The sequence below is a fragment of the Onychostoma macrolepis genome, chromosome 16 (genome assembly GCF_012432095.1).
Source record: "Onychostoma macrolepis isolate SWU-2019 chromosome 16, ASM1243209v1, whole genome shotgun sequence".
In the NCBI taxonomy this organism is placed as follows: Eukaryota; Metazoa; Chordata; class Actinopteri; order Cypriniformes; family Cyprinidae; genus Onychostoma; species Onychostoma macrolepis.
Window position 1 is genome coordinate 21,662,400 of NC_081170.1, and position 27,027 is coordinate 21,689,426.

The window sequence follows — 27,027 nt, forward strand, 5'->3', positions numbered from 1 at the left end:
AGAAACAAATGGAGACTTCCCTCGCATACAATGATCACAGCGCTTCAAAAAAATGACCGCGAAGAAACGGGATAAAGTAAAGAAGAGATTGTGTTCCTTTAATTCGTCGCCGATTCGTTTCGCTTTTTCCTGTCGTTCATGGTGTCAAGCCCTTAATGACTGAAACAGAGTAGCGAGCTGCTAGAGTAGCCTTGGCTATATAACGCGTCTCTTTACTGAAGATGCCCTGTCAGTTATTACTTTTTCATGTTCCTTCTATCTTTGCTTACAGTTTGTTAAAATTTGCTAGTGTGGACTTGAAGTATACAGGCCTATTAGCTAAACCTCAGAAAGAATTTTTGACAGATTAACCAGGCAACCAGTTTCCCCTAAAATAGCGCAATTTTGTTTTTGTTTGATCTAAGCTATTTGATACGTTTAATAAACATGATAAAATTATCTAACATAAAATTAAAGTAGATGTACACATTAAAGGGTGTGTTTCACTTGTAGGCTTATTTTTTTTTAATTAACTCTAGTAGGTCATACAACTTACAACTTAAATGTTGTAATATATATTGTATTTATAGAACTAGGAACAAACAAATGGTAACTAAATTAAAAAGGGAACTAAATATATATTATTCATTAATAATAAAAAAAAACAAGATTTTACATTTGTCATACTACTTCCCCATATTGACCTTAGTCAGGTCTATAGTAAGCTAATATAAAGTGCCATATTTAATTTTTGACAGGAATGAAAATGAGGCTGCGGGGAGAGAAGTGCATTGTGTGTTCAATGGATTGTACATTGTTTAACAGATTGTTCAGGTGACAAAACGTCTTTCTGGTGGTGGGGGGGGGGGGCATTAAAAAAGAAAGACAAATTTTGGTTGACTAGAGCACTCATAAAACAATTTTGAAATTTGTGAGTTGTAAAGATTATGTGATCTATGACCTTTATACAGTGTGTGCCATTGTAAAAAGCTAAGTCTATCCCCTACAGCCTCGTTTTCATCTGCGTTAAACTTAATGTGGTATCTAAATTGACTAAAGTTAGAAAGTAGTAAGCAAAATCATATGAATTTATTTATAAAACAGTATGAGAAAAGTACTCGGAGGGCCTATTATGCCTCAGAGATTTCAAAGTGGGAATCTGGTGGGCACTTTACTATCCCATGAGGCCATGCAAAAAAAAAAAAAATAATAAATAAATAAAATAAACTGTTAACCAAAATAGACTAGTCATCACCACAACTACAATGGTAACAATACAGAGGAGCGATGTTGTTGGAATCGTTTCAGAGCAATTTTTCCAGCTGATGAATGATAAAAACATGGACAGCCCATCAGAATCTCTCCAACTTTAAAGAGCTCAAGCAATTAAAGAGATTGACACACATAATTAAGCGATGGAACGTTATTGTATAATGAAGTGGATGCTAATACAGTTATCGTTACAGTTACCTTCTTTTAGTTATCGAACGGGCCTCAACAAGTCAAAAATAGGACCACACTTAACGTCAATTAACATTGAGGCTGATGACTATAAAGTTTTAACTATTGTTTGAATTTTATGAGAATAGTGAAGTCCACCCCACAGCTACAGACAAACAATTTAAATGGAATCACTTTCAGAATGATTTTTTTTCCAACTAATGAATTATAAAAACATTGCCAGCCAATCAGAATCCAGAAGAGCCTGAGCATTTAATATGCCAAAAGACCCAACAAAACCGCAATGCGCGTAATTATAATAAACAGAACATTACTGTTATTGGTGTGGGCACTATAGTAATGTCTAATAGATATTATAGTTATCGCTACAGTTATCGTTCTTAGTGTGAACTGTTTTTGATGAATTAAACATGCCAACACCCCTGTCAGTGGGTCTTGTGTCATTAACAATGTCTTTAACAAGTTTTTACAGTTTGCAATCTCTGGTTCGTGGTCAACAGAAAACTGCAGGGACAAAACTATAAACCCTCCAGAGATGCAAAGACTTTGGCAAGCTGTTACCAAAGTGTGAATTTGAAGATCACAGCAAAGAAATAATAAAACTTTGATGGAAGATGATTCCACGGCCTGACAACGCAGAGACGGGATAAGGGGGTTGGGGGAGACTGGGGGCTTTGTGGTTGTTTGCAGGTTGTTGTGGTTCAGGAACTACCCAGACAACAAGTGATTGTCAGGACGTTTTAACCCCTGTCCCTCCCCCCCGTCTCTTCTTTTTGGGGGTGGGGGAGATGCCTGGTTTTACTAAGAGCAAGGTGTCAAGCCCTCCTCCCATTGTTAGCCAAACAGATCAGAGCCGAATTGCCACCATAACCAGCTCGTCCCATCTCCTCTCTGCCCCGCTGCATGTAGTGACTGGAAGAGGCGCATTCCATCCCTCCATGCCAGAGCCGACCCCCCCTCCCACGGTCGTCCACTCAAACGTACCCCTTGGGGTGTTTATGGGTCAACCAACAGGATGTTCAGCCCATTGGGAGATCAAAGGATTCCCGGCTCAGATAAATGTGGTATAACTGTGACCTCTTCAACTCTAATAGGGTTTAACACGTCAGGACAGGAGGAGGGAATAAAAGGCTGAGACGTCAGAGAGAAACACAGACTTGATTTGAGAAAGGAAAAGACATATACAACCTACATTTAAGCATCTTGGAGTCAAATCAAAGAGGGAATAAAACAATGTAAGATTAATTATGACAAATGTTTAGGTTTCCTTTTTTTTGTGAAAAAAAAAGCTAATTAAAATAAAAAGATTATTACAATATTTAGATTATTGGAGGAAAAGCAGGGTTAACTAAAACCATAAAAATATGTTTGTAAATATTTCAGCTAGCTGCAAAGACAACAGTTTTTATTTTCCATTTAGTTTAACTTGATGTGCTAAAATAACATTAAAATGAATAAAAACTATATACAGGGTTTCTGCAGGTTTTATGAAGGTACTGTACATTTAAGACTTCTTAGGACTCAGTAAAAATATTTAAAAAATAAATTGAATGGAACACAATATGTCAGTATGATCTCTAAACATAAATGTCTTCAAAGTTGGAAAATACAACTTCTCAGAAAAATAATTCAAAGGGAAAACAAGTTTTCATTCCCTAATGACATACTGTATATGTTTGTTCTTGTGTTAAGCATAAATTAACTTAATTATGCTCAATAAACAGGGCTTTGTTACATTTGAAACTCATATCTTGAAACATATCTTGACTTAAGGATGTTTAGATTTTTGTATTGGAAAACAAAAATACAGAGAGGAAGATATTTTTGTCAGTACATATAATGCCATGAAGTTCTGCTTAAATTTAAGACCTAGGCCTTCATTTGTGAAAGGGAGAATTAAGACTTTAAGACCTTTTAGTACCCACGTTTTAAAAACAGACATATATTAAAAAAATGTAAATAACAGTATCTCAATGAAACTAAAATAACACGGATGAAAAGTCACAACTCAAGTCAATTGATATAGACTAATATATTTAATTAAAAGAAACCATATACATTTACACAATCACATCACTCACTCAAACAAGAAGGCTGTGAAACAGAAATGCGTTCAACAGAGAATGGCTGTTTAGATCTCTTTTGAAGCCATTATTTGTTCGAACAGACATGAGGCTTAACATAATTCATCCTGTTAGACAAAATCATAGTTGCTGCATAACAAGAATCGTGGAGTGGTTTAGTCGAAAGCATTTCATAAAAACAGGACTTAATCTCTTATGGCTTCAGCTTCCCAACACAAATTAAATTCTATTGTTGGATCTTCAAGACTAAACTCAAACAAGAGTGTGTGTGTGTGTGTGTGTGTGTGTGTGCAAGGGTTTGTGCGTGTGTAGCAATGAAACATACGCACATTTTTAAAAAATCCCTTAAGCTATCTTACAGTAATAATTTCAGTGGCAGTGTTTGAACTTTGAGTGAACGTGATACAGAGGACAATGTTGTATTTAAGGAATAATTCACTGAAGAAAATTAAAACCGTCATCATTTACTCCCCATCATGTCGGTCCAAACCGGTATGACTTTTTTCTTTTATGGAACACAAAAAGAGGATTTAGAAGATTCGTTCTGGTTGTTCTCATTCATGTAATTAAAATGAATGTTGACAAAAGCTTCAAAAGAACCATATAAAAAGTGATCTATACTATATATTTCCCTTCTGAACTCATATGGTAGCTTTGAGTGCGGAATTTTAAGTCATTATTCATGAACGTGAACAAATCCTTCTTTTGAGTTTCAGTGAATGATCCAGTTCACAAAGCCTGAATGATTCTTCATGAATCAAACTGACTCAGTGTTCCGGTCACAGCAGTTAACAGCTCACCTGAGGGGACAACTTTTTAGCAAATAACACCATTTATTACTCACACAAACAACTTCAGAAAACTTAACATGCAAGTTGTATGGATAAATTTTATGCTGATTTTCCGTCTAAAAGACCCAGTGTTCATTCATTGTAGTTCAGCACTCAGCACAATTACTTGTGTTCAACAGAAGAAAGAAAGTCATATGAGTTTAAAACAACACAAAGGTGAGTAAATACTGGGAAAAATATTAGTGTTGGGCAATGATTAATCACATCGAAAAAATACAAGCTTTTGTGTACTGTGTATATTTATTATGTATATATAAAAACACACACACATGCATGTATGTATTTAAGAAAAATATGTTTATATATTAAATGCATTTCTATATTATATAAATATATACATACATGTAAATATTTTCAAAATATATACTGTATATGTGTCTTTATATATACACACAATAAATACACACAGTACACACACATATATGATATAAACAAAAACTTTTATTTTAGATGCGATTAATCGTTGCCCAGCACTAAAAATGCATATTTTCCAGGTGAACTATCCCTTTAAACAGTGCATAACTGCTGGCCGTTGTGCTCGGTGCTTCAGTGTCTCTGCTGGCTTTGCTATCCAGCGCAGAGCAGCAGAATTAACGCAACCATCCCAGAGAAGCCAACAAGATGTGTCCTCTGCTCTCTCCCCTGAAATACCCATGTGTTGTACAGACACTACTCACACAGCACAGCCTTCAAAGCATTCAGTGCGTCAAGAGAAAAAAAAAAACATCTAGACAAAAAATTCCAATGGTAACATACACAGAATTGTGGCCCCAGCCAACAAACACATTCACAGGACAATTAAGACTAGCTGGTGTATGGTTCACATATTACAAATAGTTTCATAATTACAGCGAAGAACACAGTTGAGGCACTTTGCGGAGTTAAAAATGGATAAGATTCCTGTTAAGATTTAGATTTTCTGTAAATGGATTTGTAAGCACAGCACGTTAAGCGGCATGTGAGGATGTGCTGAAACCGTATCGCAATTATTATATGAAAAGAAGCCAAAAGTGCTATTATATCAAGCGGAATTTACACCCATTTTAGAAAGCGCACTGCCCTACAGTGGAAGAACACACACGTAAGTGCACTCATTGTCGTATTCATGTTTAAGAGGATTTTTGTGACGGCTGTGCAAATCCATGACAGGAAAGGCACTTCCTTTTTATAATATATAACAGGATATGAAAGATTTACACAGTGTGTGCCAATATTGAAAAAAGCTATTTTTAATCAGCAGAACCTAATTAAGTAAATAGATAGCTCACCCCAAAATTAAGATTATGTGATCATTTCCTCACCGACATGTAGTTCCTAAACCTTTATGTCTTTTTTTTGTTGCTTTTTTTAAATCATAAAGCAAGATTTTTTATTTTATTTTTTTTAATCTCTCAGCGTTTCACTAACCATAAAAAGTATAAAAATGTCTTTTTTTTTTTTGGAGAAAATCAGTCATACAGGTTTGGATCACCATGAGGGTGAGTCAATGATGACAAAACTTTCATTTTCAGGTGAACTTCCCCTTTAATATATTTCATGTCATAATCAATCATAATTATGGACATTTCTATTGTTTACCTGTTTTAAGGCACCAGAGGTACTGAATCAAGTCTCAAGACTTAGTAGGGCTCAAAGCGCTTCACATCATTAAACAAGAGTGAAAGGATCTTGTTCTAATTTAGGCGTCACATTAATTATTGCGTTATACAAAGCGTCTGCATGTAACAGTGCAAAGCAATACAAACACCCACACCTACATACTGTACATACACAGAGCTAAAATGTCTCTGTTGGTGCCTGTCCCATGGAAAAATCTGGCGTCATAGATGACACTGTTTAATATAAGAAGGTTTTCAAGTGTCAGATGGAGTACCAGTGCTGCTGTGCTGAACGTGATCAGCAAAGCAAAAGCAAAAATCAGCATAAGAAGACCTACTATACTATAAAACGGCTCAGGTGATGACGGTTTGTCACCCAGTGACAGAGACTAAGTCCATCACGCTGAGCTACAGTGCCTCGTGCTTCAGCCAGTGAGAAGAACATACTGCTTTTAAAAAGTTCAGTCTTAGCCGTCAACACTTAAAAAGTTTGCAGGCGACTGCCTGATTCGCCTGATCAAAAATCTTTGGAATGTTTGTCTGTTAAAAGCAGTATAAATCATTGCATTTTCAAGAAGAATGTTCTTTTCCCATTTTGTATAAAAGTGCACGTTTAGATGTTCACCACTTGTGTTCCCTTTACTCTTGTTCCCAGGCTCTCTCAAGTTTTAGAAGGGCAGGAAAGCGGACGAGTGGTGCAGGAGCATCTCTTGTGGATGCACAGGTTTTGCAGAAGGCACGTGGGGCTCATTTAGCAGGAGGCTCGACAGGGTTGTATTCGGTCTCTCCTGCGGACACCTGGGAGATTCTGCGTGTGGAGCCCCACAGTCGGCGGGAAAACTGCCCAGACCGTACCTGAATTAAGACAAATGTTTAAATATTGAATTCTTTAGTCCTTGAGAAAAGAAACTGCTGACTCAAGTAAAAAAATTCAACACATAAGTTACACATAAATTAACATCTTCAACAAAGGGAAGGTGACCTCTTTTTTTTGGTAACATGATACAGTAGTTTATGGAAGGTAATTGCGACTTTTTATCTCACAATAGCAAGTTTACAACTCGCAATTCTGATATTGTGATAACCTCACAATTACAAGTTATAAAGTCCAGTTCTGAGGGGGAAAAAAAGACTAAATTTTCTCAGAATTGCGAGTTTATATCTCACAATTCTGACGTAATAACTTGCAATTCTGAGAAAAAAATTGGAATTGCGAGTTTATAACAACAGACAATAATTTTAAAAATATTTTTTAGCATTTATTAATCTTGGTTAATATTAATTTCTTCATGCACATTTTAAAAACACATTTTAACAATACATTAATTATGAACTAACAATAAATAATAGTATATTTTAGAGATAATTGTATATTTTGAATATTTCAAATAATATTCACTATGGAAGCTTGTTTCCACCACTGAATGAAAACGAAAAAAGGAATTGCAACATTTTATCTCACGATTCTGACTTTTTTATTTCTCAGAATTGCGTGACAGAAACACACAATTGTGTGTTACAAAGTCAGAACGGTGAGATATAAATTCACAATTATCAGACATAAAGTCAGAATTGCGAGATAAACTCTCAATTCTGACTTTATAACAATGGCATATAGGCCTAAATGTGCCTCAATTTCCTCAATATTTAGTACATATGCCATTATTTTCTTAATTCTAACACTTATAATGTAAAAGTAAACGGTTTTAAAAATCAGTACTTTTTAGTGGTGTAAATTGTGCCTATCAGCATTATGATGTACTAATAACAATTCAGCAGCATGCAATTTATTTCAGGCAGTAAAAACCTAATGGCAACCCCTCCACCTCACCTCTTCCGGTTTTCCTGCTCCCACCACAATGAGTTTGCCATCCTCCAGGCCCACCAGAATATGACTGCTCTCTTTCGTGACAGACACACAGCGCACAGGGACCTTCAGGGCCAAGGGCGCAACAGCCAGATTCAAACTACACACACACACAAAGAAAAAGAGACTTGGGAATGAGAAGCAAATATGGACCCAGCTGCTGAAGATTTACTGTGATGACACAAAGGATTTATTAAGAATGCATCTACTACAATGGGAAAAAATATCAAAGAATATGATCAAACAGGTCGTGCTAAGCTGAGCAGCTGTACGCCTACACTACTGAAGTCTCTTATGTTCACCAAGACTGCATCTGTCTAATCAAAAATACAGTAAGAATGGTAATATCTTTAATTATTATTGCAATTTAAAATGACTGTTTTCTATTTTCTATTCAAGTGTAATTTATTTCTTTAATGGCAAAATTGAATTTTCAGCAGCCATTTCTTCAGTCTTCAGTGTCACATGATCCTTCAGAAATCATTCTGATATGCTGCTAAAGAAACATTTCTTATTATTATGAATGTTCAAAACAGCTGATTTTTTTTTTTTTTGAGACATATACAACTCAAAACAAAAGCATTTATTTTTAAAAGGCTTTACTGTAATTTTGGTCAAATCTACGGAAGCACGTTTCTGGCTTCTGGCAATTGCAAGTTTAGATCTCGCAATTAGGACTTTTTTTTTTATTTCGTTTTTTTTTTTTTTTTTTTTACAGAATTGCGTGATATAAACTCTCAATTTGACTTTTTCACTCAGAACTGTGAGATAATTTCGCAATGGCAAGTTATAAAGTCAGTATTGTGTGATATAAAATCGCAACTTTCGAGTTGCGAGTTTATATCTCACAATGCTGAGAAAAAAAGTCAGAATTACGAGAAAAAAAGCCAGAATTGCGAGATATAAATTCGGAATTGTGAGAAAAAAAAGTCATAATTGGAAGAAAAATTTCAGAATTGCAGGTGTTTATGTCGCAATTCTGACTTTATTTCTCAAAATTGCGAGTTTATATCTCACAATTCTGAGAAAAAAGTCAGAATTGTGAGTTTGTATCACGCAATTCTGAAAAAAATCAGAACTGCTAGATGTAAACTCACAATTGCGAGATAAAAAGTCACAATTACCTTTTTATTTTTTATTCAGTGCCAGAAACGGGCTTTCATACAAATAAAAATGTCCACGCTAAATAAAATTATAATTATAATAAAATATTTCTTTCTTTCCCAAAATACATAAAAATGTAAAAAATAAAAATACTGACTACAAACTTTTAAACAAGGTGTACATTTAAAATGACCATTAGAGGTGTGTTTACCTGTACAAGTCTCGAATGTGAAGGTTCCCCTGTTGTGTGCCTACAATGAGGTAGTCAGGCACCAGATGCAAAGCTGAAATCTTCTCGTCCAAGGTCTCAGATGCTAAGAGAGTGCCATTCACAGAGTACACATGAAGTGCATACTTCTCCTACAGGCACAAAAAAAAATTATAAAAATGATAATAATAAAAAAATCAAATACCCCCCCATTAAAAAAAAAACAGGTGTGCAGGCCAGATTTGAGAAGCATTGCACTAGTGGTCCTACATAAAGCATTTTTTTGGTTTACAATTTTTATTTATTTAATATTTAATTTTTTGTTCATTTCCATTCTCACAATAACTCAAAAACACTTGTTTCTTTTGACAAACATTGTCAACCAACACCTTTCCAGCAGAGCGGCCCTCCAAAACAGACTGTGCCACTATGTGCCCTTCCATGCCGACCTCCAGGTGTGCCACAGGGGCAGAAAGGCAGCTCTCACAAGGGGGTCTCAGGGTGCGGAGATACTGTCCACGACGCACACTGTGCATGATTATTGTGCCATCCTGAGCAAGAAAAGCAAGTGAGAGAAAACTCATCAATTCGTGAACCCTAATGGCAATACATTAACTCCTGAAAGGACAATTAAGAAGTGGTCTGATCTAAACTGACCTTTGACCCTGAGATCGCCATATCCAACTCAGTGCTGATGGCGACACACGAGACCTCTTGATCATGTCCACAGAGCACCTGCACAGGCCGTGGAGACAGACCGCTAGAGAAACCACCCTACAAAAAAATACACTCTGATTCAGTCACTAGTTATAATACATAAACATGCTAACTATTTTTTCTTTAATTCAACATACTATCATATAACTCATAATAGCAACATAAAGACTAATCACAATAGCAATAGTTGTCGCAATAGCTAAATTACTGTGTATCAGCAAAACAACACCAATCTTGATAACAGCAAAAAAGTACCTGAGCACACTTTAATTTAAAAACTTAAAATAAAAATAAATATTAACAAATTAATAACAACACTACAATGCAAGCTTCAAGTAATTGTCAGTTAAATAAATACTGATTTAAGTTAATAACTCTTAATAACACATAATAGCACATAATGTGAGAAAACACCCTGATATTAAAGCACAAATTTGATATTTTGACACATCTGATTTCTATTGCTGGCTATTTACACTACCATTCAAAAATGTTGGGGCCTGTACAATTTTTTTTATGTTTTTGAAAGTCTCTTATGCTCAACAAGGCTGCATTGATTTGGTGAAAAATTACAGTAAAAAGAGCAGTATTGTGAAATATTAGTACAATTTAAAAAAAAAAAAAAAAACTTTCTATTTTTAAAATGTTTTTAAATGTCATTTATTCCTGTGCTGGCAAATCTGAATTTTCAGCATCACTACTCCAGTCTTCAGTGTCACATGATCCTTCAGAAATCATTCCAATATGCTGATTTACTGTTACTTTTGATACATTACTTTGTGCCCTTGCATAATAAAAGTAATAACATTAAAAAAAAAAAAAACAATATTGTAAGTGTACATTCTGTCCCAATTTAAATGACTGCTCATGGGTGCAGATGTACCCTTCACACCCTTTTATTTTTGTATTAACTTGTTATCTAAGCACAAGTGTTTTGTGTGAGCAAACCTGCTGTAGGACCTGCCACACCATGCAGGTGGTGTCTCGTGAGCCAGAGATGAGGTAGATACCACAGAGATCCAAAGCCAGGCATGTGACCACATCTATACCCCACAAAAAAGCACATTATTTAGCCATCAGGACATTTGCTCATAATCAAATGAATTATAACAATTATAACAATAACAATTAACAACAATTTGCACCATACATCATCTGAGGAGTTGAAATCAAGAGGGAGCTGTCAAATTTCTAAGGCTTCTAAATTATCAACATGATCAAAGCTCTGCTGAAAACTTGTTGCACACAATCTACTACATGCCTTCTGCCCTTTATACTTTTTAGAAAGTAAAATACCTTTTAGTATAACTCTAAATTTGTCTAATATTTACTGATTTTTATTAAGTAAACTTTACACTGTTTTACACTGTTAGCAACATTTCAAGATGAACACTTACTGGACTGAAGGAACTTTGGTTTACTTGATTTTCTATACTTTTTATTTATTTTTTAGAAAAACCCTGATAAAATGTGAATATCAAATATTATACATCAGGCCTACATTTTATCATATTTCAGTCTTTACAGGGTTAATTTTATTTAGGATTCAGCTCAACAGCTCCATCAAGCTCATTCCAATGCCTACAGCTGCGTCTTGGCTTTGTACTATTTGGGTAAGTCTGTGTCGGTCAGACGGCTCTCACCTATGTGACGGCAGTGCCTGCCCACCAGCTTGGCCTTGCCTAACATAGTGACCCTAATGCTGCAGTCCCAGTGCCCCCCGCTGAACAGCAGACGCCCGTCAGTGGACACCACCAGCACCTGGGACCCGATTTCCACCCCTGGGGAGAACGGCCCGCTGAGGAACCGCTGGGTCCTAAAAACAGATCAAACAAAAGGTTAGCACCAACAAATGGGACTAAACTTGTCAGCGGGAGAACATTCGAAATAGATCAATGTTGTGTTTAAGCATCAGATTTGACACATGTTAGCAGAACACTCAAAAACAACAAGAAAGACTTGGCAAAACAAATTAGCTTTTACTACAAAGGACACAATTTGACTGAAGAACATTCATAGAGACCAAAGCAGCCAAACCACCAGAGCTTAACGTCAAAGAGCTGCTATTTATATGCTGCTATAAAGCTTTTGATCATTTGTCCAAAGCCCAATGTTGTCACTATAAAAATAACTTTGTGCCTAATCAAAACCTCTCGTCTTCAAAACTATATGACATCACTAAGTCTCTGAACATGATTATATAATGTGTTTAGACATGTGTACATGTTCAAACTCACTTTGGGTTGCTCACAGTGGGGTCTCTGGTGAAGGTGAAATAATTAGCTATGTTCTTGTCGTAGGGAAGCCAGCTATGAGTGCCTATCATTCCATTAGCACTCACTGTCACCTGAAACAGGACAAATGCCATTCAACAAATACATCAACTAATGTATTGATCAGGGACCCTTAAATATGATCTGTGAAGGACCCACTTCCTAAAATATATGCTGAGAGAAAACATTATAAAGAGCGAGATGTTTCCCAAAAATAATTAAATTACATTTAAGTAGTTTTATACTGTTTTATAGTTTTATTATATTTTGTGTTCCGAATTTTCCTTTTTGGGTGAACTATCCCTTTAAGTCAACTATTACAGTAATGTTTCATGTAACAGTTTTAATTCAATCCAAATGTATTTGTACAGTGCTTTCCCAATAAATATCATTCCAAAGCAGTTTTACAGTTTGTTATTGCATAAAATAATCTCATGATTCCTGAAGTTCAAGCACTAAAATGACTAACCAAACTACAACCGAGATTCATTCATTCACTGTAAAAAATCCAACTTTCAAAAAGTTCTACTAACAAATGTAAGACACACACACAAATTTTTTTAGTAGGAGAAGTCAGTTTAATTTTTAGTTTGAACCAAACAAAAATACTCTAAACATGTTGCTAGCAAAAGCTGTTTTGTTTACGTTACTTAGATACCCAGGTGTTTGTTAACAACATATCCAAATGTTTTATTCATTATATGAACTAAAGTTATTAAGTTAATAAGTCGAGTGTGATAGGTTGCCTTATTTTTTTTAAATGGTTGTTTTGTCTTATTTTACAACATTTTAATTCATCTTAAGGCTCTCTTGGATGTTTGCTGAGGCCCCCCTAGTGGCCCCTGGCCCCATGGTTGAGAACCACTGCCCTCTTCCACAGACCCTCTTGTTCCTCAAGATTGGTTCTGATCTTATTCAAATATTAGTACACGACAAGTGAACATAATCTTACCAGTATGTCAGAACCAGGGATGATAAAGGAGCGGGTTTGATTTCTGGGCACCACGGCTTGGACTAAAGGCAGACCATCACTCACCACCTACATGAACCAACATCAAAAACAACACAAATCACAGTTTCACAGTAACTCCTTAAATCAAACCATTGGCACACGGTGCTCAAAAAGTTGCATTTTAGCATATTATTCAGTTCAAATTAAATACTGATCAATTGGGGCTCACCTCTTTAAAAGATCGGAGTTTAGTGAGCTGATCAAAAAGGTTGGGGGGCAGAATGTCCAGACGGGCCTGCCGCCTGAATGCGTTTTCTGCTGACATACGGGGAGGATGGGGCTCCTGAATTACACAGAGAGGTTACACTTGTGCCATATTACCCACAATACATTACACAAATGCTTTCAGAACCAAGGTTTTTAGCATGAACTAAAACTAAAAATGCATTTTTGTTAACTGAAATAAAGCTGAAATGAAAAACTTGCCTGGGCAACTAACTGAAATAATTGACATAAATCTTGACATAAATCAAAACTAAAACTGAAATAAAAATAAATAGTAATATAAAAAAAAATAATAATAATAAATTACAAAAGCACATAAGATTACTGAAATGAAAACAAAAATAAAAATAAAAGCAAATTCTAAATATTACTAATTACTATTATACTATATAAACAACACTCTTCAGACCTGGAAGCTCATATAAAAGGAAGCTTATGCTGACTAGAGATGGAAACATCTGTCTGATGTCCCACCTTGAGAAGCTGACAGGGCGTCTGGCCAAAGTTGCTGATGATGCCTTCCAGGGCCTTGCGCTCGGTCTCATTAGCTACGGCATCCAGATCCACTGCACCTGACAGCCAAAACACACAGCGATCAGTCATATTTTCCATGCAGGAACATGTTTAAACTAATACAAACTCATAAGAGCTTTCTTACCCTCATATGTGCAGTAGTAGAAGACATTGAGAGCTTCCACCGCTTCAGGTCCTCGCTGCTTATACCCGAATATGAGATCGATCCACTCGTGCAGGTGAGCAGAGACATGCTCACTCTCCTTTAAACACAGATGCACAAAAAGATCGTGTCAGTTTTCTTTGCTGAATGCATCCAAAAAACATTGCACAAATGTTGTCCGATTAACAAACTAATTACTTTTTGAGCCGATTCTTTTTAAAGGAACAGTTTACCCAAATATGATCTCCAAACAGTTGATAAAAACATCAACAATCCACAAGAAATCCACACAACTCTTGTGAAAAGCTGCATGTTTGTAATAAATAAATTCATCAATAAGACGTTTTTAACTTTAAACTGTTGCTTTTGGCTAAAATACAAGTCCTCTATCCATAGTATTGCTTTCTCCAGTGAAAAAGTCATCTCTTCTGAATCAGGAGAGAAATATGCACAGATCAAGCACCATTTACAAACATAAACAGTCCAAAACAGGAAGTGTTTTTATGGATTATAGACTGGTACTTTGGCCCGATTTAAAGTTAAAACACCTTAATTAGTGGATTAGTTTACTTACAAAAATGCAGCTTTTCACTTTACAAGATTAAGTTAAGTTAATTAATGGACTGGAGTCATGACGATTATGATGATATTTTTATCAGAAGTTTGGTCTCTCATTCTGACGGCACCCATTCACTTGCAGAGATTTACTGGTGAGCAAGTGATGTAATGCTAGATTTCTAAAAATCTTTTCAGATGCAAAAACAAACTCATCTATATCTTGGATGGCCTGAGGATGAGTAAATTTTCAGAAAATACTAATTTTTATTATTCCTTCCACAAATCATTCAAAAATTTTTAAATCAGTCTAACAAATCCCTTGAATTTGTTTGAGCAGTTAACTAAAACATCTGACTCACTCACTGGACTTATAAGACTATAGTAAATGGTATTTTAATAGTATTTTGTATTTTACAAAACCTATTTACAAAATAAAGGTTACAAAAATAATTGTGTGTGTTGTTTAGTATATTTGTTTTGAAATCAGTGCATTGTGCATTGTATCGGTTTCCACACCAAAGCTTTGCGGTGTTTTCTGATGAAGTCTTCAGGCGAAGACGCCCAGGGGGGAAGCAACACATCATTGACCTTCTCCTGACTGATTTGCAAGCAGCCCAGATCAAAACCTGCACACATGACATAATCCGATTCAAAATATATATATTTCAGTACCAGTGTAGTTTTCATCACTGAGAAGCTTCAGAGAGGCACACTGACTGTTCTTGTTCTGCAGGAACTCTGGGAAGTAGAAGAACTCTGGGATGAGCTCCTTTACATCAACTGGACTCTCCATTCGTGCCTGCCATGCTGCTGCTACTGAATGAAACTGCCTATCGGCACAATCAAACCTGAGTACACACGCAAACACTCTTGTAAGTGCAGCCCAAACATAGGACAATACATGATTACTTGAAAACCATCAGGTAAACAACACTGCAACCTAGTGGTCAATACTATGGAGTGCCAACAAATTAACATTTTATTTACAATATTTAAAATATTATTAATATTCAGAATATTCATAATTTGATGTTGGTGATCTACATGATACTTCATGTTTTTTGGAGAATTAAAACCTTTAAACTAACTTAGAGTCAAATTTCCAGTTGTACTTCAGGTACTGTTGGAATGAATAAACAAGTACAACTTTTGTGTACAAATGCCTTCAGTAGGACAAATAAAAAACCCATGAGCAGGGGTGACCAATGCTGCTCCTGAAGGGTTAACATTCAGCAGAGTTTAGTTCTGACCTGCCCCAACACACCTTTCTATAAGTTTCTAGTAATCCTGAAGACCTTGAATAGCTGGTTCAGGTGTGTTTGAACTAAAGGTGGCCCTCAAGGAGCAAGATTGGACACCCCTGGCTTTAGCTTGCAGTATTGCCGCAGTGGTGTATGAGTGTGTGTGTGTGTGCGTGTGTCTTACTTGCCGCTCTGGAGCTGTATATGTAATGAGGTGAAGGGCTCTGTGCGGATCATGTAGTGCATGACGCCGGCAGCATTAGAGTAGTGTGTGCCATAGTGGAACTTATCGATAGTGCCTGTTGGATCCTCAAAACTCTCATATCTAATCAAACAACAAGACATTTAGAAAATCAGATGAAATACTCAAAAGATTCTTCATTACACTGCTTTATCTTATTATAGAACATACTGTTATTATTTACAAATTTAAATATATTTATAAATCATGTAGATATCAGCTTGTGGTACATCTTCTTTGATACTGAGAATTCTGCAAAAAGGACTGTAACACCGTCTCACTTTTCCCTGACGTTCTGTGCATGTCTAGGGTTGACGACACCAATGGGTTTGGACAAATCTCTGAAAACAGCTGGGTCCTCCAGATCCAATTCAGCAGACGTGTAGTCACACAGCACCCAGGGGAACTGAGAATACAGACATGCACATGAAGAAAAAAGAAGATATGTGACCCATATAATATCCACCAACACCAGAAATGTCAGTCATGCACTTTTTTTTTTTCCCAGCGAAATGGATATTAAATGCATATTAATCACCCAATTTAAATAAATTAAATGAAATCTTGGTTTACAAAAAAACAAAACCTTTTTTAATGAAATTTAAAGACTGAAAAACTAAAAATAAAATACATAAATTCAGTCCGAGATGTTGGGTAGGCTATAGCATCCTTGCAATACTGCATAGGACAAGCGGTGTGGAAAACAAAAGCAAAAAAACAAAACAAAACAAAAACAAACAATACAAAAACAAAAACTAAAAACAAGACAAACAGAACAGAATAGAACTAAACAGAACAAAACAAAACAAAAGAAAAAAAACAAACCAATCAAAAGGAAACAAAACAAAAAAACAAAACAAACAGAACAGAACAGATAAAAAAAAAAACGGCAAACAAAAATTACAAAACAAAACCAAATCAAAGCTAGCTCTGTGACAACTCACCACTGGATACTGGGATAAATCATTGTATGTGCGACCAGCAATGGTGTTGAGCTGCATCAGATATTCAAAATTGGAGATCTCTCTGCAAACCCATCTCTGCAATAGAAACAAAAATCTAAATAAACAAGTTCAATTTGGATATTTTGGGAGGGGTGGGGCTTTTTGACAGCATTTGTTGGCAGATGCAGTACAGAGGGCATAGGAAACTATGGGGAGAAAGGGAGGAAGTGGATTGGGAGAGAGCAAGAATGAGTCCAACCAGCAACAATGAAAAATACTGGCATCGCATCAGACATACGTGAGTCAGGTTGGAGGCTTTCAGGAGTTCCTGAGGAGAGCGAGAACCAAAGTAGAAGAGATTGGGTGGTCTGAGACCCAGGATCCTAGAGTAGACTTTGTTACGGACCTGTTGGAGAACCAAAAAAATATAAAAACACAGAAACCTCAAATGCCACCAATGCTTGTGGCCATCTACTATGAATCCTGTTCCACTGTAGTTTCTCCTGCAGTATAGCAGTTAATGTGTCTAGCTCACCCCCTTCCTGAAGTTGATGAAGTAGTGTGCCTGGTCAATGAAGAACAGCTCTAGTGCCGATCTCCGCAGGTTGTAGCGCCTCAGGTGGACCTCCCTTAGCTGTGACAACGGCCTCTTGAAATCAAACCCAATGCCTGCAAAGATGGGCAGTCCAGAGCATTCACATTATAATCATTCATTATATCTTATCCCATAAACTACAAGTCAAAAGTCTGGAATAATTAAGATTTTTTAAATGTTTTTGAAAGAAGTTTCTTATGCTCACCAAGGCTGCAATTATTTAATGAAATATTTTAATGCTGTGAAATATTATTACAATTTAAAATAAAGTTTTCTATTTTAATATACTTAAAAATGCATTATTCTTTTTATGACAAAACTGATTTTTTAGCAGCGTACTCCAGTCAGATTCAGAAGTACTCCAGTCTTCAGTGTCACATGATTCCTCAGAAATCACTCTAATATGCTGATTTGCTACTCAAACATTTCTTCTTATTATACTGAAAACAGTTTTTGCTATTTCATATAAAGGCTGTTCTTTTGAGCTTTCTATTCATCAAAAATATGAATCAGCAAAAGCGGTTTTCAGCATTGACAATAATAAAAATAAAAATCAAATCACAGTAATAAATTATAGTTCAAAATGCATTCAATTAAAAATAATTTGAAATGACATTTTACAATATTACTGTTTTTACTGTATTTGTGATTGAATAAATGAAGCTCTGGTGAGCATAAGAGACTTAAAAAAATATTAATGATTTCAAACTATTGACTGGTAGTGTACAGACATTCGTTCATGTGAACAATGAATGGAGGCTTATCAGTGAGACAAACAAAACTGGCTGGGCGGTATGACAGGATGTACTACGCAATACAAGCTGTTACTAACCTTCCTCGGTCTCCTCTTTCTCACTGCTGCCATCGTAGAAGTATAGGTGGTGCGTTGTGACCTCCAGACGACCTGGTACCACGGCAACAATAGTGATGAGCTCACACTCCTCTGAGAGCACCAGCTTTTCCTTCTGGCTCTCCTCCTCGCCTTCCTCTGCCCTGAGGAATGACACACACAACCACACCCTGCTGAACATACACTCGATCACACTAAACACATCTCAAAAGCTGTACACACAAAGCATTTGCAGGTGTCAAAAAGGCTGAATCGTTACTCAAATGATTCATTCAGGAACAAAACACCACTATTGTGCGTTCCCTGGAATATGTAACAGTTGATTCTGCTTTGACTTCAGTGAGGAATTATTAACTCTTAAAAAATGTGTTTGGTAATTGAAATACAGCTAAAATTAAATAAACTATAAATGTCACATGAAAAACTTAGATTAGAAAAATTTGAAATGTTGCTTTGGCGACTAACTGAAATAAGTTAAATTAAAACTGAAATTAAAATGAAAAAATAAAAATAATAAACATTACAAAAGCATGTAACAAAATTACTAAAACTTTAAGTATAATTAAAATGAAAACTGAACATATAAATATAAATCTAATTCAAAATATTAATAAATACTGTAACTTCATATAAATAAATGTAAAATAACACTGGTAAGTTACTCAATGTTAACTTGTTGTTTATTAAACTTGTAAACTTTAGAACAACCTACACTAGTCTACATTTGAAGTGGATCAAAACCTTTCATCAAAGTTGTCTTAAAACCTAAAACCAAAATGCGTTCTTGTCTTAGGACAACTTTGATGAACTTTTTTGATCCACTTCAAATGTAGACTACTATACTACACATTTGAAGCCATCATAAATCGCAGAAAAATGCACATTATATGAATGTGATATGTTCTTATTATTTGATGGAAGAATTGTTTGTTCTTCTTCTTCTTATTATTATTATAATATCAACTTTTTTTTTTAAATAGGTATTATATTGCTATTATTGATGTTTGTAAAAGTAATAAGCCACTCAAGGAATATTTGAGACAAAAATGGTTTTACATAATATCTATTTTAGGCTATTAATTATATTATTAAAATATAATCATAAATATTTTATTATTTTGCAATTCTATTTTATTAACATACCTAGCTTTTATTAACATGCCTAGTTTTCTTTTTGGGCACATATTTATCGTCTTTTTCAAGTTTGAAATCTCTTGGTTTAGATAACTTACTTTACAAAGCAAATGTGTCTCAGAGTTACATTAAAACACTTACTCATCAATGAAGACAAAATCTTCATCCTCTAGTTTGTCATCCTCCATGTCACTAACTTTGGCTTCCTTTGCAACAGCAAGAGGGATGGGCTCGGCTGAGCTGCGAGGGCTGTCGGCTCCTGCAGAAAAAACACCAAAACACTCCAATATATAAATATTAACAGTGAAATAACAGGGAGTTCAAGAGGACAGAGATTATTTAAAAATATCTGGACAAAGCAAAATGATTTTACCAACAGTCATTCTGAGGTCTTTTACTCACTATTGATTTTCTTAAATATCATTAGTATTCATTTAACAGATTACACAGACATTTTCCAGAGTGATACTGACCCATGTTATCTCTCAGTGCGCTGGCATCACGGTGGGAGTCAAAGCTGTAATTTGGCACCACCTTCAGACGCATCTTAGAGTACGTCTCTGCGCTCGACAGTTTCCAGTTCACCTCTGGCTGAACCCTGAAACACAAACACTTCCACTCAGTCCATCATCACACACACCGCAATATAATACCTTAATATACAGCATCAGTGTATACAACTCAACCTCACACAGTGAGCTAAAGCAGTCAGACAAAGGCTGAATGCTTCTATTTGGGATTTTATATACTTAATTTAATATATTTTAGTGACCCAAAATTAGTGAAAAATCCTAAATAAATATTAAGTAAAGCTTTATATATTTTTTAAATCCCCCAAAATCCCCATGTCTATATTTCCAGGTTTAAATTAAAATTTAAAATCCCAGATTTCCAATGTAGTCTCAGGTTTTTGGACATCACTTAAATCTTATTTATCTGAAAGGGATAGTTCACCCCAAAAATGAACATTTGCTGTTAATCTGCTCACCCGCAGGCCATCCAAGTTCAAAGTGACTTTTCCTCAGCAGAACAGTAAAGAAGATTTTTAGCTTAAACCACAGTCTTTGCTGATTCACTTTGAGATGAATACCCGTAGCTCCTGATGATATAATGTTCATAATGTTCACTGTCTTGCACAGACCAGTCATTTCTTTTCATAAGACCTTAATATATATTCAGGAGCCAAAGGCATTAATTTTGTGTTGCTTGTGTTACTTTTTGACTCTCAAAATGCCGGTAGCCATTGACTTGCACTTTATGAATCACCAAGGACAACTAAAATTATTTTTTACTGTACTGAAGAAAAAAGTCACCTACATCTTGGATGGCCTGAGGATGAGTAAATTAACAGCAGATTTTCATTTTTGGGTGAACTATCCCTTTAAATCGCTCTCTCTATATAAAAAATACATCAATGCATAATATTCGCTAAGAATCAAAACATTTTAATGCATGCAGACCTGAGTCCCCAGGCTCTTCTTTCACTGCTCAGTAACCTGCGCAGTGATTTCCAGTGCCTCCACACCACCCCCTGCTGGCTGTTAATCATCTTCTGCACGCTGTGGTATCGGCTGTTCTCTGTGCGCATTCGTTTCAGGTACGGGTCAATGATGAGCTCCTGTAAAGAGAGGAACACAAATTATTAACTCATCCATGTTATTAACTCATCTGTCACAAAAATATGTATGGTTTGGTTGGCGTTTCAGATGTGCAATGAATAATCAATCCCAGTTTTCCAAGCGGTAGAAACTCATGGTCTGCTCAGTGTGGGGATTGAACACTGATCTTTTGTTCACTAGCCCAACATATTCCCTCTGTGTTTGAATAAATGGGGTTAACAGACACCTGAAACTTGGCTTTGCAGTCGGAGCGGCCCTTGTCTCTCCTCTGTGCAGTGCTCATGAGGTCATCAAAGCAGGAATTCCAAAAGTTGGACATCAGGTCATGACTCTTCCCAAACGTGTCTAGCTCATACTGCTGCATTGTGGGCTCCACCTACAGGCATACATTATGAAAACCATTTCATTATAAAAAAAGAAAAGGTATGCAATAACATTTGATTGAATGAGACATGTTTGAAGTTACTGTAAAGCAGCCAATATCGATGACCACACATCAGAAATATATATTAATGTGCCAATTAATATATATTAATGTGTTTGTACAAATCAAATGTAAATAGTTAACAGTTAGGATAAATCAACCTTTTTTTTTTTTTTTTTTTTTAGAATTGTTTGAAATATAATATAATATAATAATATAATAAATTGCATAAATCAAAGTGTAAAATAATTATCTGAATTATATTATGAATGTAAACAAACTATTTACAATTATTAAAATTGTTCAAATGAAAAATAATAGAGCAATAGTGCATTAAATAATTTAAACAGAACAATATTTGAATAATTTTATAAAATGTATTTTAATTTATTAATTTATAAAAAGTAAAAATAATATAATATAATTACATGAATTAATGCATACAACAATTTGCATTAAATAAATATTTGAATGATATTATAAATGTATACAATTTACAACTATTAAAATAATTCATACTTTAAAATACATTGTATACATTTATAGTAATATTAAAATAGGACTACTGATGTGTCTGATCATATTGCTGTTGTTGACATTTTGCTGCTTTCATTTACACTGAAAATATAGCTTCAGTACTCTATCAACCTTTTACAAAGTTAGTACATGTTATATTGTAATGCTGAACATTTTTTTTTTCTTTCTCTTCACCTCCCTGCACCCAGATAAATGCTTGGGCATCGTGTAAAACCTGGTTTACTTCCCGATTCAAGGCTAATATACCGTGTGATTTGTATATACGAACAGTCAAAACATGTTAGATTTATAAGCACACGCTGTCACACGCCAGCCTTCATAAATCATCTCCAGGTCACTCTGCCATGATGTCTGTTTAATTTAAACGCATGGCTTGTTTTGGATTTGTGAGATGAGGGGAATAAATCAGCATTTTTCTGTCTTGTTTTGGCACTGGATGAACAAAAGAGTCCAAATAGAGTTCATCACTACAATGGAAGTGGATTAACAGTCAAAGTGCCTTCACGCTAAAACAAACACACGTCCACTGAGTTTTAGAGAGAGAAGACTACAGCTCTGATGCTGGACCATTGCTGAAATCAGCTTTAGCTAAACTTACATGAATCCAAGATTATTATACAGTATATAGTATGCTACAGATGGGTTGTTTCAAAGAAAAATGTGTATAATCCTTCAGGATTGAGCTTTGTTTGAAATGATGAGCTTATCTCATGTTTGACTGAGAATGAGCACTGAGAGACTTATTCTGACATTCTGCATCCAAAAAAGGTAAAACAAAACAGGTTTGTGGTAACATATACTGACAACTGCAGCGGAGAAGCCGCCAGCTTATCGTAAGGTAAACAGTCTAACTGGGTGTCTGCTAAGTGAAGCGTGTGTGAGAGAGGGGGATCGCGCTGTACTGACATGATTCTGGTAGAATTGCTGCCACTCAGCGGTGTTGCAGTAGTTCTGGAGATCCTGGGCGAAGGAGGGGCTGCCGTTGGTGGCGGGTAGCTTGGGGAGCATCTTCTGAAGCGTGGTGCGATCCGCATGCTGGTCCAGAAGCGCTCGGATGATGGGCACCAGCGGGCTCAGCAAAGCCTCAGCGCCTGGGTCTGAGCCACAGTTTGCAGGCCAAAGTGGTACTCCAAGACGACCCAGAAGAAAACACACTTCCTCCCAGGACAGACATAAAACAGTTTGCAGCAGGCTATGAAGCTTTAAACATGCCATCTCACACACCTGAGAGAAAAAAAACACACACAAAAAAAAACAGCAGATATTACTTGTTGCTGTCATGGTTTTTGTGTTATTTGTGTTTATCTTGTTTTTTTGTTTATACTAGACTTTTATTTTGATATGTGTATTGATATTTGAATGTGTTTAGAATAGCATACAATCATATTATGTATTACTGTATTCATGCAGTATATACTATACTTTACCAATGGATTGCTAGCTTATTACATATTGCCCATAATGTTTGTGTGATATATACAAAATACTATAGTACAGTATATATATCACACTGAAAAATTACTCTGAAACAATTTTCACTCAGAAACAGTTAGTAAATTTCGCAAACAATTAAAATTTTATTTTCTTGTAAAACATACTCTAATAATCTTTAATTATAACTTAAAAAACATTTCAAAGTGTTCATACAATGTTTTTAATGTGAAGATGTACAGACATAGTACAGAAATTATAATTAAATTAAATTAAATTCCGTATGCGTTGTTTTGGTTTTGGTTTTTTTCTGTATCCGTCATTCTTTCCTGTCAAAATGCTTGCTACGGATGTGAAAAAGCAGAAAATCTAACCTGATCTAAATTTTAAATTTTTTTTAATGACAGACGAAAGTTTTGGAGGCAGTGTGTAAACGTGATTGACACAACGTGAGGTCGTGTTTATTTTTTAACGTGCAAAAATTTCGGACTCAAGCGTGCAATGACCTTTATACCATATTATATATACTGTAAGTATTAGTATAGTATACTAATTGAATAATAGCTTAATGTTGACTACATAATGCACAGTAAATAATAAAAACATTTTAATAGATACAGTATGTACTATACTTACAGTTTATAGTCTACATTTTTCATGTGATACATCAGTGTTATTTTAGTATTATATATTACAGAAATATACTATCATAGTACTTATTAATTATGTGCTTTTGTCAATTTTATTTTTATTTTTGTAGAATTCTTTTAAATTCTTTTAAATTAAATTTTATTTCTGTTTTAGATGGAGTAATTTTAGTATTTCTAAATTATTTTACTTCAGTTAGTTGTTAAGGCAACATTTCTAATTTCCGGTTAAGTTTGTTTTTAACTAATATTAAAATTTTATTTTGTTTCAGCTATATTTAAATAAACAAAAGCTATTTTAATAGTTTTACCCGATGCAGTATAAAATATACTATAAAATATACTACATTAATAGAAAAATAGGCTAACTACTATTTTTTTTACTTTTTATATAGTGCACAGGATGCAGTATGCTATTATTCCTTTGAATACACAGTGTTCAAAATCATGTTAAAAAAAGGTTTTCTCCTATTGGTCATGCACACCTGTGTCATGTCCCCTTGTTAGTCTTGTTCATCTACTCCTGTCTGCCTCTTGTCTTTGTTAGGGCTATTTCTGAAACACGGCTTTCACTTTGAGTGGCACTTGTTTGTTCATGCTTATTATAGAGTTCCTGTGAGCACAGCAGCTCGTTTTTACGAGCTCACTATTATTTATGGTTTTAAGGATGCATTTACAGTATCTCACAGAAGTGAGTACACCCCTCACATTTTTGTAAATATTTTATTATATCTTTTCATGTGACAACACTGAAGAAATTACACTTTGCTACAATGTAAAGTAGTGAGTGTATAGCTTGTATAACAGTGTAAATTTGCTGTCCCCTCAAAATAAGTCATCACACAGCCATTAATGTCTAAACCGCTGGCCACAAAGTGAGTACACCCCTAAGTGAAAATGTCCAAATTGGGCCCAATTAGCCATTTTCTCTCCCCGGTGTCATGTGACTTGTTAGTGTTACAAGGTCTCAGGTGTGAATGGGGAGCAGGTGTGTTAAATTTGGTGTTATCGCTCTCACTCTCTCATACTGGTCACTGGAAGTTCAACATGGCACCTCATGGCAAAGAACTCTCTGAGGATCTGAAAAGAAGAATTGTTGCTCTACATAAAGATGGTGTAGGCTAGGGCTGTCGCGATAACCGCAATATCGCAATACCGCGCTATTGACGAGCATAACCGCAGAGGAATGCAACAACCGCGATATTTCAGCGTTTTCTTTTTCGTAAGGTTACGCCCTTCTTGTTTTACACTTCGTGCATGTGTACTGAATATTAGCAATGATAACAATGTGTTCCATGCTGATTTGCACAGAGGCTCAGTTAATTTGCACTTAACATGCCTAAACAGACAGCGAATGAGAGAGAGATCGACTGATCGCGTGTGATTACCTGCGTCTGTCCTTCAGGCCGAGTCATGTATATTTGTGAAAACAGGTTGTCATGTCCAAGGAAAGCAAATCTGTCTTAGCATCGACGCTCTGCTGGTCAGCTGAGACTTTAAAAGTGGCGCTCAAAGTAAAAATGATTTAAACAGTGTTTCATTACAAATCTCTGAATGAATCAGCGCTTTTGAACGTGTAGTTGAATGAAGACTCACTCAAAGACAGTCCCTTAACACCACCTTGTGGCGAAACAATGAAGCTGCACTGACTGACAGCCGTCTAGAACACGCAGGTGAAATATCAACAGAAAACGTATCTTGTCAGTCAGATTCGAGGATCAGAACTAACTGTTATATATATAGGCTAACAATATACTAATGATCTTATTGTCAGGTTTATGTTTTGTTATGTGGACCGTTATTTTGTCATTCACTTCTGTTTACTTTACTTCCTGTTTCAACGCGATTTAGTTTCGGTTTCATATATATGCGGTAATACCGCATACCGCGCTATTGAGCCACTCAAAATTACCGCAAGGGAAATTCCTTAACCGTGACAGCCCTAGTGTAGGCTATAAGAAGATTGCCAAGACCCTGAAACTGAGTTGCAGCACGGTGGCCAAGACCATACAGCGGTTTAACAGGATAGGTTCCACTCAGAACAGGCCTCGCCATGGTCGACCAAAGAATTTTAGGCTGGAAAATAATGGTGGCCACACAAAATATTGACACTTTGGGCCCAATTTGGACATTTTCACTTAGGGGTGTACTCACTTTTGTGGCCAGCGGTTTACACATTAATGGCTGTGTGTTGAGTTATTTTGAGGGGACAGCAAATTTACACTGTTGCACAAGCTGTACACTCACTACTTTACATTGTAGCAAAGTGTCATTTCTTCAGTGTTGTCACATGAAAAGATATAATAAAATATTTACAAAAATGTGAGGGGTGTACTCACTTCTGTGAGATACAGTAGGTTAATTATTTGATCCAATTTCATGTTATGTCAAGCCTTATGGTCAAAATTAGCACTTGCTTACCCGATGCATGTATGTATTAGCTAAACAATTCATTTTTTAAATTAACATGCATAGAAAAGTCCAGTGGCCAGTAAGAAATATTTATGTCAGATAACTGTTTGTAATTTAAGAGTCTTTTTTTCCAAACTACAATTGAACTTTACAGCACTTTATACTAAAGAATATAATTACAAGCTTAGTACTGTATAGACAGACAACCTTCCTATAGGAAACAAACATGCTTATGAACAACACAGTGTAATGAGTCTTGAGGCAGGCGCATGTTTTCCCAGACTGCCTCACAGTAAGTCAGTTCTTCAGTCAGTTGATATGATCTAATTTGAGTGTGGG

General features: G+C 35.6%; 1 protein-coding gene across 3 annotated transcripts in view; it reads right to left on the reverse strand.

The window, feature by feature from the left end:
- Window positions 1–3,461: 3,461 nt before the first annotated feature.
- nbeal2 (neurobeachin-like 2) overlaps window positions 3,462–27,027 on the reverse strand; it is a 76,152-nt gene continuing 52,586 nt past the window's right edge. For all 3 annotated transcript variants that reach the window (XM_058746202.1, XM_058746200.1, XM_058746201.1), the window contains 25 exons: window positions 23,105–23,422; window positions 21,464–21,613; window positions 21,079–21,236; window positions 20,092–20,216; window positions 19,760–19,877; window positions 18,467–18,627; window positions 17,575–17,708; window positions 17,338–17,445; window positions 17,040–17,135; window positions 16,377–16,501; window positions 16,039–16,179; window positions 15,331–15,461; window positions 15,130–15,239; window positions 14,038–14,155; window positions 13,854–13,951; window positions 13,324–13,437; window positions 13,095–13,181; window positions 12,107–12,216; window positions 11,513–11,685; window positions 10,818–10,912; window positions 9,810–9,926; window positions 9,542–9,703; window positions 9,156–9,304; window positions 7,805–7,940; window positions 3,462–6,828 (listed from right to left, as the gene is read on the reverse strand). In XM_058746202.1, coding sequence (XP_058602185.1) covers window positions 6,721–6,828; window positions 7,805–7,940; window positions 9,156–9,304; window positions 9,542–9,703; window positions 9,810–9,926; window positions 10,818–10,912; window positions 11,513–11,685; window positions 12,107–12,216; window positions 13,095–13,181; window positions 13,324–13,437; window positions 13,854–13,951; window positions 14,038–14,155; window positions 15,130–15,239; window positions 15,331–15,461; window positions 16,039–16,179; window positions 16,377–16,501; window positions 17,040–17,135; window positions 17,338–17,445; window positions 17,575–17,708; window positions 18,467–18,627; window positions 19,760–19,877; window positions 20,092–20,216; window positions 21,079–21,236; window positions 21,464–21,613; window positions 23,105–23,422 — 3,342 coding nt within the window. In that variant the 3' untranslated portion in view covers window positions 3,462–6,720. The remainder of the gene's footprint in view (window positions 6,829–7,804; window positions 7,941–9,155; window positions 9,305–9,541; window positions 9,704–9,809; window positions 9,927–10,817; window positions 10,913–11,512; window positions 11,686–12,106; window positions 12,217–13,094; window positions 13,182–13,323; window positions 13,438–13,853; window positions 13,952–14,037; window positions 14,156–15,129; window positions 15,240–15,330; window positions 15,462–16,038; window positions 16,180–16,376; window positions 16,502–17,039; window positions 17,136–17,337; window positions 17,446–17,574; window positions 17,709–18,466; window positions 18,628–19,759; window positions 19,878–20,091; window positions 20,217–21,078; window positions 21,237–21,463; window positions 21,614–23,104; window positions 23,423–27,027) is intronic.